This window comes from Pyrus communis, chromosome 1 (assembly GCF_963583255.1).
Source record: "Pyrus communis chromosome 1, drPyrComm1.1, whole genome shotgun sequence".
Lineage (NCBI taxonomy): Eukaryota > Viridiplantae > Streptophyta > Magnoliopsida > Rosales > Rosaceae > Pyrus > Pyrus communis.
The window spans coordinates 21,883,470-21,901,706 of NC_084803.1; the positions used below are offsets into that span (position 1 = coordinate 21,883,470).

The following is an 18,237-nucleotide window of genomic DNA, read 5'->3' on the forward strand; positions in this document are numbered from 1 at the left end:
GTTTTTTTTTTTTTTTGTTTTTCCAGAAGCAGTGTTTTGTTTTGGGTTCTCCAGAAACAATTTTATGTTTTGATTCTTTTTATTTTCAGACACTTTTTCGCCGGTTTTTGCCATTAAACTTCTTTGAACTTGTTTCGGCTGCTTTGTTTCGATGAATGCTTCATTTTTCAACTTTGATTTGAACTTTGATTTAGTTGTTTTTGAAATTGGGGAATTATCGGGCAATTGGTAGTTAGATGATGAAGATGATCCCCTGCCGTGGGGACAAGATTCTGGTGTAGGTGACAGTGGGCAATCATCAGGAAAGAAGATGAAAGCTTCATTTAAAGGGAAGTCAAGTAAGAAGGGAAAAGAAAATAGGGAGGTGGGGAAAAAGATCAGATATGGAGAAAATGGCTCAAGGAGAGAGAAGAGCAGGCATGAGGAAAGTGGCTCAAGGAAAGAGGAAGGGAAAAAGAAGATAAGGAGGCGGAGACATTCCCAAGATAGTGCCAATAGTTTTGGTCCTTATGGTGGTGCATGGACTCTGTAGAATATTTGTTGGCCCGTGGACAATAGTTTTGGATGATTTTTTTATTAAACTTTGAACCCTTTTGGTTAAATAACATTTTGGGATGATTTTTGGTTAAATATGTGTTGGCTCAAGCCCTTTTCATTAAAGCTCCCTAATTAGAATCCATCCCACTCATAATCCCGTCAAAGACATGACATGCATACGATGTGCAAATTTGTCAATTGACCCATATATATTGGGATGTATAATACACACATACACACACACACATTCATGATGAATTTAAACAAAACATGCATATAGGAAAATAGAAAAGAAATTGAAGTAACAAACAGAATGTAAAATGGTAAAGAGAAAAAAGAACCAAACCACCATTGCTTTGCCCAACAACTGAACTTCATGCTTGATGTTTCACTTCCCATCACGGGTTTGCTTTTTTATTTGTCCTTTGCAAGGTTTATCGAAATAAGAATACCTTTCGATGGAATAAAAATAAAGAAGAGGAAGATTAAGAAAAGTTTCAGGCCTTACCTAATAGAATCACCAAAAAATTGATCCAAAATTTTGCAGAACCTGCTGTTATTCTATAAAACCTCGTCCTTCTTCATAATTCTGCAAAAATTGAAGAAAATAACCACCCAATCAGATTACTTGAACATTATGGTGCTAATGGAATGAAAAAGATGAACTTGCAGAATGGTGATTGAAGAACCCACCAATTCAGATTTAACCTCTAGCGAATTTCAATCGATTTTCCCTTTCGTTTTTTTTTTTTTTTTTGCATGATTTGTAGGATAGGTGTAATTTTCTTGCACACATTAGTTAGATCTAGATGTGATTGAAAATCAAATAAAAGTGAAACTGCTTGAGATGGGATTTTTGGAAGTTGAACAGTGAGGAAAACTGGTTTGTATAGAACATGGTGGAGTTTTCTTCAACCTTTTTCCATGTTTGAATTTCTTTTGTTTATTTTTCATTATTTTTATTTTCAGTTTCTTTCTGGAGCTATTGCTGCACGAATAATGGCTTGGGCATGCTTTACATTATCAAGTCCACGGGCATTCGTCGGAAGTGGACTGCTTAACTCTAGCTATGTTAGCAGCGGAAGAGCTTGCATCTCTGATAATTAGGGCCTCATTAAACACCTTCTCGAAATAGGTGCGATGAGAACTACAGCGGAGTTGGGTCTCTAGAAATTGTTACCTTTAGAGAGTTGGTGCAAGAATGGATGGTGTTGCCACATACGAGGGAGCAGGAACCAAGGTTCTAAAGATGTTTGACATTAGTTGGGTGATGGGTTGAGTCTTAGTATTTAGGCGGAACTTAATCAGATTTGACGGATTCAAGTAAATTTATTATTTCGTATTAAATAAGTGTTTATTTATATTTACAAAATACTAATTGTATTAGGATACATAAATTGCAAAGTAAAATGACATATTGATAAAGTAATGTAACATACTGAAAATATGGGGAACAAGCTTATAATGAGTGTTCATCCAATTGTTCAATAAGTCTCTTATATTTTATTAAACAAAAATAAAATCTAGAATGAAAGTTATTGATTTTCTGTCTAAATGAGAGTTGCGACCTGCGACCTAGGAGGATGCCTAGGCAAGTCTAAGCAGGTAGGCAGGCTAGGTAGATGCCAAATGAGGTCTAGGTGCCTGCTTAAGGAGATCTAAGCATCATTTTTTAATTTTCAAATACTTAGGGATTAATTGAACAGTGACTAGCCGCTTAGCGCATATGGTGCTAAGCAAAGATTTTTAGAATAGTGGTAGGAACGCAAGTTAACTCTTGGTGGAGTTAGCATCATGACCATTCGATTTGCAGCATGATCGCAGTGCTACTAATTCTCCGCTACCTCTTCTCTTCTCTCCCCTACTCTCATTTAATGGATTCATCCTGGATTTCTAGGAGTCCTTCGCAATCGTTGGCTGGTGTTTCTCTGTCTTCTCTTCTTTCTCATCTTTATTCAATAGCTTAGACACTGAGCATCATCACTATGAGAGCTCTTACTTCGTCCGGAGTCGTCTCTCCAACGATGGTAGATTTGTCAACCTTCCTTAAATAAAGACTTAGAACCTCCCTCATTAGCATACTTTCTTTTGTGTGAAGCCCTGTTGCTGGACTTTTTTTGAAACTGCTTCATCGAACTTCTTGTTCTTGTTCTTTTTCTTGGGTTTCTCAATGCACCGTATTCCTTTATTCTTCAGCTTCATTGATCCAGAGTGGAGCCGTAATCGACTACTCAAAATAGTAAACGATAATGACATCGGTACCATTAGCTTTATTCCACTCTGGATCTTGGTGCTCCTCAAGAATGATTGCAAAGGCTCTGTCAATAAGTTAGGGGCAACAAACTCCAACTTCATATTATTGTCAATCACCAGGTCCTGGCTAGAATGTGTAGGACTCGAACTCCGATGATCTTGCCTTCCCATTCTCCCTCGATAACAAGAATATAATTATACCAATCCTTATCTTGTTTAGGCAAGTTAGTGATATAAGTCTCCCATTAAAAACTCGCACGAGCTTGGAAGAAGTAGTGACACTTCGAACTTTGTTGGATCGTGTACAACATGCAAATTTTTTGAATGCCGAGTTCTACTCCATACCATTCGTTGAGGAGTTCAAAATTGGTAATAATCCAATACGATGGTAGCTTCAAATTGCATAGGATGAGATTATAGACGACCATAACCTCTTTTGTAAAGTTCAAGATTGGGAACCTTAGTCCCGGATCCAAATACCAAGGGTGAAATGGTACATGGTCATCCAAGAATTGACAGATTAGGCAGTAGAGCATGGATATGTTCACAGGCTTCCTACTAGAGTATGCAGTTGTTGAGTAAATGTCGCCTCTGTCTAGCGAAGGCCTTGCAGTCCTCTTTGCTACAAACTTTGGGCATTGGTGGAAAATATGAGGTATCAAAAAATATGAGGTATCATAGTTTGATGATAGAGTTGGTGATTCGAAAGGACTTGGGAATTTTCAAAGCCTAAACCCTACATTTTTTTGCATATAAAGTATTCAGAAGACTTGGACGCGGTGGAGTGGAATAAGAGAGAAGGTGAGATATTTATAGGGAATTCTTTGGAATCATGTAGCCATTTGATTTAGAACAATTCATCCTGAGATTCACAAATCCAACGGGTAGAACCTTTCAGAACATAAAAAGTAGCCTTTCAGGCTTCGTGCGCACGCGATATGCTGGCTCATTGTCATCATTGTCTTTTGTACGACTGTCAAGATCAAACGTCTCCAATACCTAGCATTGGAAACCGAACTGGATTGACACGGGTCAATGAATTTCGAACAAAAAGCCCAGAGTGAAGTGGATCGGAATACAGGTGCTTATGAGTCCGATCATGGACTTAACGGTTCCAAATCAGACTAAGCTGTCTAAACGAACCAATGACACCACTACACCTTGTTGGGATTTGGAATGGTAGGCAAGGCCCGCATGTTTAGTTGAGATCGACCATGCTTATTCGTAAGATACGGAAACTTGGTATGACTTGGGATCATAACGATTTTCTATTTTTTTGGAGATTCTTACAGTCTAGGGATTTTCATACGTTGCAAGTAATCACAATCCTAAAAGAGAGCAATATCTTATGCTAAATATCATTTAGAAATTTCCCGATTATTACAAATTCTATACCTAAAAAGGGTCTCTCTGAACTAGTATAAATATCCTCATCTAGGTCTCATATATGCTAACACTATAACGCATACTTTACTCTCTGAACTAGTTTAAATATCCTCATCTAGGTCTCATATATAGTAACACTATAACGCATACTTTACTCTCTTGTCCATTGCTTGAGTTCTAAGAATTATACAAAACTGCCGGAAAGCCTTTGATCGGTACCACGCCGGTATTTTGGGTTAACTACGGTTGTTTGTTCTTGTTTGTGGTCGGACGCTCTCGCACAAACAAAACAACAGTTCAATTCCCCTACAGCAAAAGATTCGGGGAGAGACTTCCGAAACAAAATTTGGGCCAACATTTGTTGCGTTGCTCTCTGAGGTCCTGCGGAAAGGCCCAAATTACGCTTGCTTAATTGTACTCAGGTTTCTTTATTTTTGTCGGAACACTAAGGTTTATGAATATAAATTTCATTCATCATATTCTCAGTATAAACTATCATAATCTAGTAAAGGGTTTGAACCCAAAACACACTGAATTGAAAAAAAAGATCCTAACTACAAGAACAATCAATCATTTGTCCGTCTTTTTCTTTTTAATTCAACAATTTTTTGTCCATAAAATGTGAATCGTAGACATCTTATAATGAATACAAATTTACTGCTACTAGACTAAATAATTATTGACGTCCTATCGTCTTGATGGTCTTTCGGAAAACTCAAAAACTACAATCACCAATAAAATCATTAGAAACTGTAGATGCAAAGTCTTGTAAAAAAAAAAAAAAAAAAAAAAAGAGAAAAAAAAATAGGGTTTTATTTTTATCCAGGGGGATCGTTTGATCAACTTTCCATGTTACATATTTAAGTTAGAATTTCACTTATCTTTTTGTTAAAAATGGAGTTAGTTCCCTGATGTTTATGCAAAAATGTCCTTGTTGATGTTCGTACATATATAGATTGTCTTGAAAAATAGCAAAAACACATAAAATGATGAGTTTTATGCTCGTACATGCAAATGATTGATTGAGGCCATGAATAAACTAAAATTCTCCATAATCTCTCTAGGTCCGAAAATAATGAATAACCGTAACTTACTACTAGTTATCCTATTTTTTTTTCTTCAAATGGTTGATTCATATCACCGTGCGCAAAATATTATTGAAAATTGCCGCATTTCTTGACCGTGGATTCCCTGAAATATATACAACATGACAGAAAGATGCCAGACAAGAAAACATATACGTACTGCCCTAGAACACACGGCTGTAATAGAGCAAGCATATGAATAATATATATATTATTCCTCAAAATAATAACAAAGTCTCAACAATTGATGGCCACTTTCAATTCTGAAATACTTGAAAGAACCAAGAACCCTAAAATAAACACCAACAGATATGTAGACAGCAGAAATATTTGAACAAACGAAAGTGCTGGGAAGCAAACTATATATTTTCCCAGTTTCCAATGGTACCCTACGTATATACAAAACTGTAGTATATATGAATATCATCAAATCAAATTCCCCCATGAAAAATATATAACCTAATATAAAGCACGTGAGATGCAGGTAAAAAAAAAAAAAACTTAAATCACGCATTTTACACTTGCACAATATCCATTCTACAGAAATACAATCCCAAAAGTGTCGGCGAGGTTAACTTCATTTTCAAAAAGTTAAACCGATCCTGTGCAGACATATTGCAGTGCCAAGGCTACTGAGTCTAAATTCGACTGTCATTCACTCACTGTATTGATTACCAATCTACAGTATCGAGTATGTATAATTTACTTGATATTTGTTTCATCTGAAACATAAAGATTGACAATAACAACGACGAACGATCTATATGTACGTACTAGACGCTGAAATAAGTTGGTGCCCGCAACAAAACCTTTGCTCCCAAAAAATATTGCATTCAATTCGGAACTATACTAGCCGGTGGAGGGAGGTAGAGGGATTCAAGAAAACTTGCCGGAAATTTTCTAGTCTGGAATATTGATCCTTGCAATCAGATACTAAATACTACAAAATGTCATCTAAAAGAAAACCAACAAACTGATCACACAATCATCTAATTACAATTAATCAACGCACAATAATGACTTGGATAATAAGAAAATCATGACTTAATTTGTTAGGTAGCAATAGGAGCCTCTAGTTCATTATATAAATCCAGTACATCTAACTACATATACATATTTAAACAGATGAAATTCAAGTGAATATCAGAAAGAGAATGCAAAAAAAGCAGCAGCAGCAGCAGCACATATCGATCATCATTACAATAAAAGAGAGAAAAAAAATCAGATTAGATACTGAACTAAACCAGATCCCTCGATTATAAATTGTTTATACTTTCCATGAACTTTTCACCCATGAAGACGATGACGAACCAACGAACCCTTTAACCATCTTATTCCCTTCTTCACCTCCTTTATATTCAACAAAGTCAGAAGAATCACACAGAGAAAGAATTGAAGGGTAGCTGGTATATGTATATATAAATCTTAAACAATAACAATATGTAGAATTACTTTGGAATCTACCAAATAGAAAATACATGAGAAAACTGTAATTAGAATTGCCTGGCTCCATCCTGTCTGCCTCTAAAATTTCTAGCAAGGAATGGTGTTGTTTGAGTTGGTACTCTTTCTACACAAACCCTATAAGAGATCAGTTACATTAATTGATCCACCACTTCTTCCTTCTTGGGATTTGTTTGAAAGTGACCTCTGATCATGCCCCAATGGATCAATGGAATGTCTTCATATGTAGGGTAGGGCAGGGCATTTTGGTCAATGCACTTGAAATATTGGGCGGTGGTGGTGGAGAAACAAGTAGTCCTTGTCTTCTATGTCTTGCGCCATTACTGATGAGATGACTTTGCTTGCCCAAAGCTGGACCCCGCCACTTAGTCCGTCTCTTTTCTTCCCTTATTTTCTTCTTCTGGCTTCTTCCCTCTAGCTTCTTTCTCCTTCACAGAGAGAGAGGGAGAGAGAGAGACTATGGGAGAAGAGTGAGAGAGGGAGAGATACGGTTATATAGATTGGGGCCTGAAGAACGAGATGGGAAAATGAAGAAGCATTTGTTTTAGGCCATGCAGTTAAATTTGGCCTGTGAAACGCAAAACTTTTCAGTGTGCCCAGAACACGGAGTGAAATACTACATGTTATTATACAATTGGTGAAAAATATTTTTTTTTTCAAGTGTCCCTGCAACTCCAATCGTACAATGACTTCGTTTTCTGGTAAGACAGAAAGTAAGCCTTTCTTTCCTTTCACCCATTTAATTATGATTATTCTCGTATTAGGAAGAGGGAAAGACCGACCTAATGTACTATGAGGGATGAACAAAAAATAGTACTTTTTCCAAAAGAAATGATGGGATTATTTGAGTTTTATTTTTTTTAACAAACGATCTTATTTATGCTAAGAGAGAGAGGGTGAGTTTAGCCTCACAATGAGCTAGCAATAATGTGGTTCAAATTTGTCTTTGGCAAGAATCGAACTTAAGACCTCTCACTTACAATTGAAGAAAAATACCACTAGATCGTAGTACTAAGTGACATTTGTGAGTTATTTAAGTTAGTATAAATAAATATCCATTATCCACCCCGTGGACAATAAAAGGGTGGTGGTGGTGGCAGGCCGGTCTCTGACATTTTAGGAGCTCTGTGCGGATCTAATAAAATGGCCTTTCAAAAAAAAAAAAAATTTTTTTTAGACAATATGTTCATATAGAGTTAAACAATCAATATTCAACTTAATTAAAATTAACATCTTACTTTTACTAATTAAATAATCTTCAATTGCTATGAAATCATGATTTTAAGTTGATCCATAAAAAAATTGGAGCACGACTGGTGGTGGTATTGTGCCTTAAACGTCAATTATTCTCTAGTACCAACATTTTCAAAGGAACCCATCAAAACGTTCTCCACAATATAAGACACCAAAAGCGACGTGCTGTTAATCTAGAAGCTCATTATTTTAGTGCTTTTCGAGTGCCTCTACCAATGGAAACAAAAAGGCCGACAAAACAGTTTACAGCCTGCTGGGCAGAACTGAATTTGTGCTTGCATTTTGATTTACCATTCGTCTTACTCTTAACACTTAGGCTAGTAATTTAAAATTAAATTTACTAGGGCACTCAAAGATTAATTATGTTATGTTTGGATGAGCGATTATCATGTACTAACCAATTCAAGCAAAATTAATAAGAAATGCATTACAAAACATTAGATAGATGAACCTAAGAGACATATTTGGTGATGAAATTCAGGAGACATTAGCAAGGTACAAATGATGGTTTATGCAGCCCAAAAACATTCCTATCAAAGAGCTTAAAGGATGGTTTAGGCGACATTACAAAGCCACAAGATGTGCGATATGTTCTTTCAACCGGTTTCCTTCATAAAGGATGAGTTTTATCTTTTGATTGGCAATCAAGGGCAAAGGCTTGCCACCAAAGACAGGACTCAACTATTTTCCTAAACCTTGATGTGAAGTGTGTTCTATTCTCCTCAAACTTTGAATCTCCTTATATCTAATTCTTAACTAGTCGCGTTTTAGTACTACATTATACTGATATTCATCTTTACTTGTAAGTAATAAGCCTTCTGTTTGATTTTTTCTAAAGGAGAATTTGAACCACATTATTGCTAGCTCATTGTGAGACTTGGTTCATTCTCACACCCCCTTAATGTAGATAATATCCTTTTGCTCAAAAAAAAAAAAAAAGTATTTTTTAACTGGTCTTTATTTTTAGGGTTTAGAAAATTGGGCTCCATCTTATGAAATACAAGAATGAAGAATGGGGTATTTTCTGGAGGCCCAAAAAATGGTTGTGGGCTTATGAGTCTGAATGAATCATTTCCAGAATCTAAAGTACGATAATTTTGGAAATTTCTTTAAGAAAATTGAGTTGTATTGTTATTTAGTATTATAGTTTAGTTGTATTCCTTTTCAATTGTAAGTGAGAAGTTTTAGGTTCAAATCTTGTGAATGACGAGTTCGAAACCAATTTTCCACCCCTTAGTGTAAATACTTCGTTATATAAAAAACTCAATTGTATCGAGACAGTATGTGAGAATATTAGTATGGTTTTGGCATCACAATTTCAAATGCCCACCCCTAAGTTTAGAGTCTATTCAAAGTCAAATATAACTTTACATCAACTCAAAAATCATATATGACCCCACCTTAATAGATACTTTTGAGACGAATTGAGCAAGGTTTTAAAAAACGCTAGGCGCTAGTCGGGCGGCGGACTGGCGCCTAGCACCTAGGCGGCTAGGCGGCCTAGACGGATTTAGGTAAATTTCTTGTATATCTTGTAAATAAGTGCATATTGACACTTACAAAAATTTAAACTTGTATGAAATCCATGGATAAGATAATAAAAGAATAATAAAATGCAAAAAGAGTATCTAACAAGTCCAAAATTTAAAAACACATTAAGCATATATGTCATAGAACCATAGTGAGTAGTATTGTAGAATGACACATGTATAATAAGTTCCCAATTTAAAACCACACAAAATGCAAAATAGGAGGAAAATAAGGAAATATAGTAATGTAGATAGGAATTTTTTTTTTAATTTCAAAAAAAAAAAAAAAACAACAAAAACCTCCTAGCCTCCTAGCCCGCCTCACCCGCCTAGAGCCTAACCGATTTGCAAGAAAACGCCTCGGGTCACCACCACCTAGCACCTAGGCGGCCGCCTAGGCTGTTTTTAAGAACATTGGAATTGGGTCAAATATAACTTTTTTATTTAACTTTTCCAATTCATTGGAAATGGGGTAAGATTCTCCCCCTCCTATTACCATCCCCTTTCATCCCCTCCTCTCACACTTTTGTCTTATTTTCTATATAAAAATTTCAAAACAAGATGTAGACGTGGCGTAATCACAACCGTTTAAATAAGAAGGGATGGAAGGGGAGAGAGATTAGGAGGGGAGAGAATCCTACTCCAATATTTTATAGGTGATGGTAGGGAGATTCATTTTTTTAACCGTAAATCACATGATCTGGTAGTTGATCGTTGAATTACTTCTTCAAGTATTAAAAAAAGGTAAAAAAAAAAAATCATCAATTGTCAAATCATATGGTTTATAAAATATAGATTAAAATTATGATCTTTCACATTTTCTATAGTACATATTTTCAACAATGTATTAGTGCTTGTGATCAAATCGCTTATATTGAACTGTGTTGCTAGAGGGGAATCTTAGAAGAGTGTTTTTACACTAGTCGACATAGAGTTTTTTGGGATATAAAATCCATATTAAACAAGGAGAATCCAAGAGGATATCTAAGAGGAGATATTGCATCGTAGGAGTGTGATTACTTGTGATGCACACTAATCTCCAGATTGTAAGAATCTCCATGAATATAGAAAACTTATATGATTGTTGCATCGTTGGTCCATTTGTGTAGCTTAGTTTGATCAGAGCTGTTGAGTTTATTGACCAAACTTCTGAGATATTGTATTTTGATCCTTCTTTTGCAGCCCTACAAAATCATGGTCTCACAATTACTCTTAACTATGTATCTAAATGGGCTCTAGAGGATGAATAGTTATCCAAAGACCATACCTGTCAAAGTAAATCGAAATACATAATGTTTAATTTCTTCTAACATGTGGCATTCTAACCTCGTTACTGTTGCATGGTAATTGAGGTGTTCCAGATTTAGATGTGGGGCCTCGAAAGCTATGACTTTAAGATGACAATGATGAAAAAACTTCACTTCTCGCACACATGAGGAGCGAAGGGTTGCTTTTCACCATCTCCTAGTAATTCCGGCTATCAGACAATAGATGTCAACACAAAAACTCTTTGGATTCAATGTTGAGATTACTCATAAAATCTTCTATAAGTAGAACAAGTTCGCTTCTGCTTCTTCTAAATCTTTTTTTTTTGTTCCATATTTCTGATGAAAACATGATTTTTCTCAATATTTCACTGCTTGAACCCATCCCTCACTTTGAGTCTTCAATGATTAGGATACGTAGTCAAGAAATTAGAGATACACTTATTCGTTGTTATGAGGAATTATTGAATGAAATAAGGATGATCAACAACTTTTTAAGGGTGAATTCATTTCCCTTATCAAGTTTCCCTTTCTTAGCTTCATACTATGCTCCTTAGCCAAATGCGACATCCTCCTCGCAATCTTTGCATGCGAGTTTAACTTGAGCAGAGTGACAAGATTCTTGAGCAGGTTCTTCTTCATTGAAGCCTTCTCGGCATCCTCTTAAAGTGAGCTAGGCAAGCTGCAACAACAAGGATCTCTATTGGAAAATAATGGATTAGAGAAATTTTGCATCAGGGGTGAGGGCTTGTCTCCACCGAAATTGTACTCATTTTTCCCTATTTATGGGACTTTGATTATTCTATCTGATAAAAACTTGCTCACACATTTTTGCTAAGTGTTATTTACTCAAGTGATTGATCTTGTTAGGGTAAAATACTTAGGACATTTCATCCTCTACTTTCTTATCATGGAATAAAGTTTAATCGAACAATTTTTCAAAGTAAACCAACTTCGGAGTTTGAGTCGTGGAGTTAAACACGATTAAGTTTGTATGCCTATGATATAACTTTAAGCTCGCCTTGATAACATTGCAACGAAAAATGCTATCTCCTAAGCTTAGTGTTTACAAAAAATTTGACTGCGATAATCAGATTACCACCGTATTCGGACTTCAAGTCTAACACCCATGAAAAATCTTTTACTCTAAGACTTGCTTTTGACACATTGATCGGATTAAGGATGAGAAAGTGCAATTCGTGTTTGAACGATCTCCAGATCTTAATGTTAATTCGACATGTTCAGATTGCCTTGCTGGCTAAGGAAGAATAATTACTAAAACTTGTAGAAGAATAATAAGTATTTGATAGAGGTTATTGTTCGGTTTCCAGGCATATTATTGGAAATAGTTTAATTCAACTAATCAAATACGCAGTGAAAAGTAATAATAAAAACATACAATATGTTATGCCAATTATATATTTGGTTCATTGTAATTGATCAAGCAACAAACAAAGAAGTAGAAGAGATTAACCTACTTGAATATCTAGCCACGTGCACGACGCATGATTGGATCATCCCTATGCTTGCAATCTTCCTCTTCATGATTGATCACGTGAAACTCCCCAAGTGTTGAGTCTCTAAGATCATCCACATTGATAAATCTAGCGTTGGATGATAGAGTGATTGATTTAAATATGAGAACACTATATCTCACTTGGATTAGTATAAAATGGGCGGCACTAAGGTGTTTTGGCATAGGGTTTTCTCTCCCTTTTATTTGAGGGAGAAAACTAAACAACTTTTGCATTGCGCACATTAAGAGAACACAAGGAGTATTTATTGCAGCACCTCCTTAGGGTTTGGCGGTTGGGTTTTATCCCACACTCCAATCCCACTCACTTACCCACTTTGGATTTATGACTTGGACCCCTTTGAATTAAATAAGGCTCATTGCCTATTTAATTTAAATCATGTCTAGTAAACCAAAGTAATTAATCCAATATAATTAACAATTAATTATTTGTAATCATCATCCATATAATGTTCTAAGAATTTATCATATGTGTGTGACCTCTTAGGTTCTAGCTAATGCTGACAATGAAATTAATTACACAAATAATGAGTGACATTTAGCAACTTGTCATGGCTACCCAAATTAGTAAAAGTGTATGCAAATTAATCATAATACTATTTCGAACTTAATTGTAGTTACAAGGCAATTAAGTTCTTTTATCATTCATATCTTGATCAAGATTTATGTGATATGGAATTAAAGTCAAATCATGAACAGTCATCTATAATCACCATGATGAATCTCATGTTAAATGATTTCTTACCAATATAGATTGATCAACATCTACTCTGCTAGAGATTTCCAAGATGAATCTTCAAGTGGCTTTGAGGCATATCTCATTCTATCGAACAATTATCAGATGGGGATAGATTCCTTATTACACATTCATGTACCTTCATACTTACTCATATGAACCCGAATATCACACTATTAGGCCATGCGATCTCATTAAGGGCTTTAAGGAAAATCAAAGGTCATATCTACAAATATAAGATACCTATTAACATACAATTATGAAATATAACATGCACATATATCAAATATAACATACCAAACAGGTATATTAAATATAATGTAGCAATCATTTGGTACGTTATTGGTACGTTATATAAATTTAATCTGGGTACGTATTAGTATTTTGATACGTTATAAAATATTGCTTTTGGTACATTATGCAATTCTTTAGTTAGTACGTACCAAGTTATTAGTACGTTGTATTATCTTTATTTTGGTACGTACAAAACTTATTGTATGTTATGTGTAAGTTGTGTAACAAAAAAAAAAAAGATAACTTTTCACATTAAAACATTGCACTAAAAAATATTTTGTCAACTCTTAATAATTAATTATTGGAATAAGGACTCATTTTAAATAAAAATAAAAATGTGAAAACTCTTAGTTCACGTGTCTACTATAAGTAGTTGTTGAAAAATTCAAATTTATTTTCAATTGCATGAAATTAGGCAGTCTAGTCTACATCTCAATTTTAATTATAAACGAACTCTTGTTTTTTTTTTTATAATCTATATAAAATGTTGAGTTGGAAATTGGAAAAACTATATTTCATCCCATTAATCTTGAACCCCAGTAGTTATAATTGAATCCTTAAATTGAGGAAGGTATGAGATTCCATAAAAATAGCAATAAATTAATGAATATTATTGAGTGCATTTTTTTTTTATTTTACATAGAAATGGATTTAAAAGAATTTATAAAATACTTAAATTAAGAATATACTTGGAATATAAAGTTTAATTAAAAGTAAAAGCACTTTAATCAAACGTTGAAAAATAACATATGTTTAATTTAGAAAAATCTAACATGAGGCATCTAATTCTAATTTATCTATTTTTTTCACGGATATAATAAGATAAAAAACAATAGTGATATAAAATATTGACGTGACTTAACCGTAATCGCACAAATAGGAGAGATGAGAGTGTATGGGATGAGAAGCCAGGTCCGGGCTGTGAAGCGCCAGAAGTCAGAAAGTTCGGATCGGTCGTATTATTGGTTTTTGGGAACTTCAACTTGGGATAAGATCAGTTTCCATATTCCAGACTTCCAAATTTCCCAGCAAAGCTTTCACGTCATCACTCACCCTCTCCATCTCCCTCTCTGTTCATTTATTTATCGACGATCAGATCAATTTCCCCTCACAAGATCATACGATGCAGCAGCATCCTAGCTCAGAAGTCAACGTGAATCAACGGATTGCTAGAATCTCCGCCCATCTGGACCCTCCAAATATCCAGATGGAGAACGCTGCCACTGTTAGCCGCTTGAATTGCCGCGCCAAAGGCGGTACCGCTGGTTACAAAGTAGCCATACTCGGAGCAGCCGGCGGCATAGGCCAGCCTCTCGCCATGTTGATGAAGATGAACCCTTTGATCTCCGTTCTCCACGTATACGACGTCGTCAACACCCCCGGCGTCACCTCCGATATCAGCCACATGGACACCGGCGCCGTCGTAAGCTCCCAAACTCCAAACTCCAAATTTCATATTTGTTTTGATTCATCGATTTCAATTCACAAATTTCGAAACTTGTAAAACTGGGTTATTGAGTTTTGTAGGTGCGCGGGTTTTTGGGGCAGCAGCAGCTGGACGAAGCGCTAACCGGAATGGAACTGGTGATCATCCCGGCCGGCGTGCCTCGAAAACCCGGAATGACAAGGGACGATTTGTTTAACATCAATGCCGGAATTGTCAAGACGATCAGTGAAGCAATCGCCAGGTGCTGTCCGAACGCCATTGTTAACGTGATTAGCAACCCTGTGAACTCCACTGTTCCCATTGCTGCTGAAGTTTTAAAAAAAGCCGGTACCTTTGACCCTAAGAAACTGTTGGGAGTTACCATGCTTGATGTTGTTAGAGCCAATACTTTTGTGGTATGCATTTAGTAACTCAATTATCATGTTTTTATTGATACCCAATTGCGCGTTTTGGTTACAGATTATGAAATATGATTGCAGGCAGAGGTTTTGGGACTTGATCCTAGGGACGTCGATGTTCCCGTTGTTGGGGGTCATGCAGGGGTTACAATTTTGCCTCTTCTGTCTCAGGTAGGGACTGCTTATTTTCAGATTATCAACTATGTGTCTGTTTACAGGTTGGTATAGAGTTTATTTGAATCCATTCTTGCTATTGCTTTATGCAGGTTAAGCCTCCATGTTCTTTCACCCCGAAAGAAGTTGATGATCTAACGTATCGCATACAGAATGGTGGAACTGAGGTTGTGGAGGTGAGTAACAAAATGCTAAGGTTCTTGAGTGGTTGCTTGTTATTTGGTATTACATTGACACTCTACATTACTTCAAGTGAAGGAAATAATCATAGATTTTTCCTCTTATTTGTTATTTTTTTAATGAATAGGATTTATAGAATAATTTCAAAGAACAAGTGTTGGAAATTAGTTATACAGCCCCAACACCTGGTAGACAGTAGTTTGGAAGAATTATAAGTTCTATACTTTGAGAAAGTAACTCAGAAGATGCTTTAACAGGTGGGATAATTAAATGAAGTGGAGGCTGAAAAGCCATAAGGATCTTGAGAAACTGAGTGGCTGTAGTTGTTTGTTGTTATGGTACAGCAATAGGTGCAATTTAGGGTTTGCAACGTGATATTCATTGAACAGGGTCGGATAAGGTATTTAGTTATCACGAGCTAGCTCCTCAACGAATTACCATTTAGGATGCGAACAAATAATGTCCTGGTAAATGGATGCATATGGTGTTGAGAGTTTTGGCTATTCCCTCAGTGTGTGTAGGCATGGATTCCTGAAGTTTGTAATATGATCTTATGCAAAGGGTTAAGTAGTCTTGGAATTCTCTTTTGCTTCGTATAGAAACCTGCTTTACTGTCTCTAGGCTACTAATAAGTGTGCTCAATACTCAAATGGTCCTTTGACACACTACTTAGCTTTTGTGATTGTTTAGTTAAGTCCATGATGACAATAATACTATAGTTTCATCTTTTAGAGGAGTTAAGTGTCTCTTTTACATAATTGGAAGTTTAATAAATGGTGCCTTGCTTCAAAACCTTTTGCAATCTCATGCTGCCATTTTATTTTGAGACTCAAGAGTGTTAGTTGACTAGGCAATTTTGACATTGTTTTCAGGCAAAAGCTGGAGCTGGTTCTGCAACATTATCAATGGTTAGTAATTTTAACAGTTCTTTCTTTGGCTTAGTTTATTTTTGGTTCACCATTTCTTCACAAGTCCTTGTTTCTAGCTGTTTGGATCCATGTTAATCTTACAAGTGAAAACAAATACAGGCATATGCTGCTGTTAAATTTGCAGATGCATGCCTCCGAGGCTTGCGAGGAGATGCTGGCATAGTCGAATGTGCATTTGTGGCTTCTCAGGCATGTTACTAGCATTCTATTTGACTTCGCATGGACCGAGTGTATCTCATAAACTTGTCTCTGTTCTTTTTATAGCAAACAAGGAATGCATTCCTACTGTAGGTTACTGAACTTCCCTTCTTTGCATCCAAGGTACGGCTTGGCCGTACTGGAGCTGAGGGAATATACCCTCTTGGTCCCCTGAATGAGTATGAGAGGTCAGTAATTTTACCTGTTTTGAGCCCTTATAATTGACTTGCCTTGTTCCTTTCAACAAGTTTTACATTTTTCTGAGTATACAAAACAGGGCCGGCTTGGAGAAGGCAAAGAGAGAACTAGCAACAAGCATTCAGAAGGGGGTTTCTTTCATCAGAAAATGAAAAGGTGTGGTTACTACTTTACGTTGGAGATGAAACCGTTTTAGAATTTAGATGGTCCCTTGATACCCTTTCTCAACATCACGTTGACAGAAAATAAACCGTAGGGAATCAATCAATTAAATGCGAACTAAGAGGCTCTCTACAACTCCTTGAGTTGTGGCATATATGGTATGGTACTCAACCACGTTCCTCAAAATAAAATGTATGCAGGTAGCAATTGATCTTCTTTAAATTCACTGATATCCACCCAAGATTGAAGTGAAATGTAATGTTTGTTGTAACCCAAAGAAAAAAGGAAAACGGTATTTTTCTCGTTCTTGCCTTGGGTTGAGATTTTGTTTGGATTTCGACTGTATTTTTCAAATAAACTTGGGCATCAAGGGGGGGGGGGGGGGGGGGGTAGCTTGCAACTGAGTTCGGGGAAAGTGCCGCTCCTCCACGCCTGCATTTTCCGTTTGAAAATGGGAAAGGGATGCATGTGTCGTGGAGGAGTGGTCCATCTCCAGGAGAACCCCAATTTCAAGGGAGTCCTCGGTCCGGCTCGGTCTTGTCTGGTTAAATACAAGCCTGAAGAGATGAAGAGTAGAAAATGTGAAGCCAACCTAACTTTGAACATGCTTGGACTACTGTACTGGTTATTTTCAGACAGCTGCGCTAATTCTATGAAGAGAATATAATTATCCCAAGAGTTTGGGGTGTCCCTGTTCACGGGTCAATTCGCGTTGACATGATTTGGACACGGACAGATTAGGGTGAACTCAAACATGACACACTTGTTACTCTGGACCTTCCAATCCCGAACACGACGATGATTAAATATGTTTCTCGACAGTGGCACGATCAGCCCGTTTAGCAGATGATCAAATAAACGCGTTAAACTTGTCATTTCACCTTTAGTTTAGATGTACTATGTTGTGTTTTATGGTTAGTAGGTCACATGATTATGTAAATTTGTAAAAGCTGTTAGTTTCTAAGTGGACCGACCCGAAGCACAAACTGTTTATCAACTGTGTGTTATACGAGTCAACACGATAATTTGAACCTGTTGATTTTGTGTTGTTTTCACGTTGGGTTAAAGAAAGGACTTATAGAGACAGCCCTGGGATCTTAAAAAGACTATGCCATACTGTTGGTAAGGGCCTTGTCCGATTTAGCGTTGGTCGTGCACAAATCCAGTCAACAGTCCACTTTTAGTGATCATCTGATTGAGATGAGGAACCAACT

The 18,237-nt window shown here is 36.3% G+C and overlaps 1 protein-coding gene across 1 annotated transcript; it reads left to right on the top strand.

Annotated features, from left to right (window-relative positions):
* The first annotated feature begins 14,294 nt into the window (after positions 1–14,294).
* LOC137740334 (malate dehydrogenase, glyoxysomal-like) lies at positions 14,295–17,326 on the top strand. Its single transcript, XM_068480199.1, has 8 exons — positions 14,295–14,760; positions 14,865–15,179; positions 15,264–15,353; positions 15,449–15,532; positions 16,409–16,444; positions 16,565–16,654; positions 16,757–16,851; positions 16,941–17,326. Exons 1-8 carry the CDS (start codon positions 14,461–14,463, stop codon positions 17,011–17,013), a joined length of 1,083 nt encoding a protein of 360 aa, XP_068336300.1. The 5' UTR covers positions 14,295–14,460; the 3' UTR covers positions 17,014–17,326.
* The last annotated feature ends 911 nt before the right edge of the window (positions 17,327–18,237 follow it).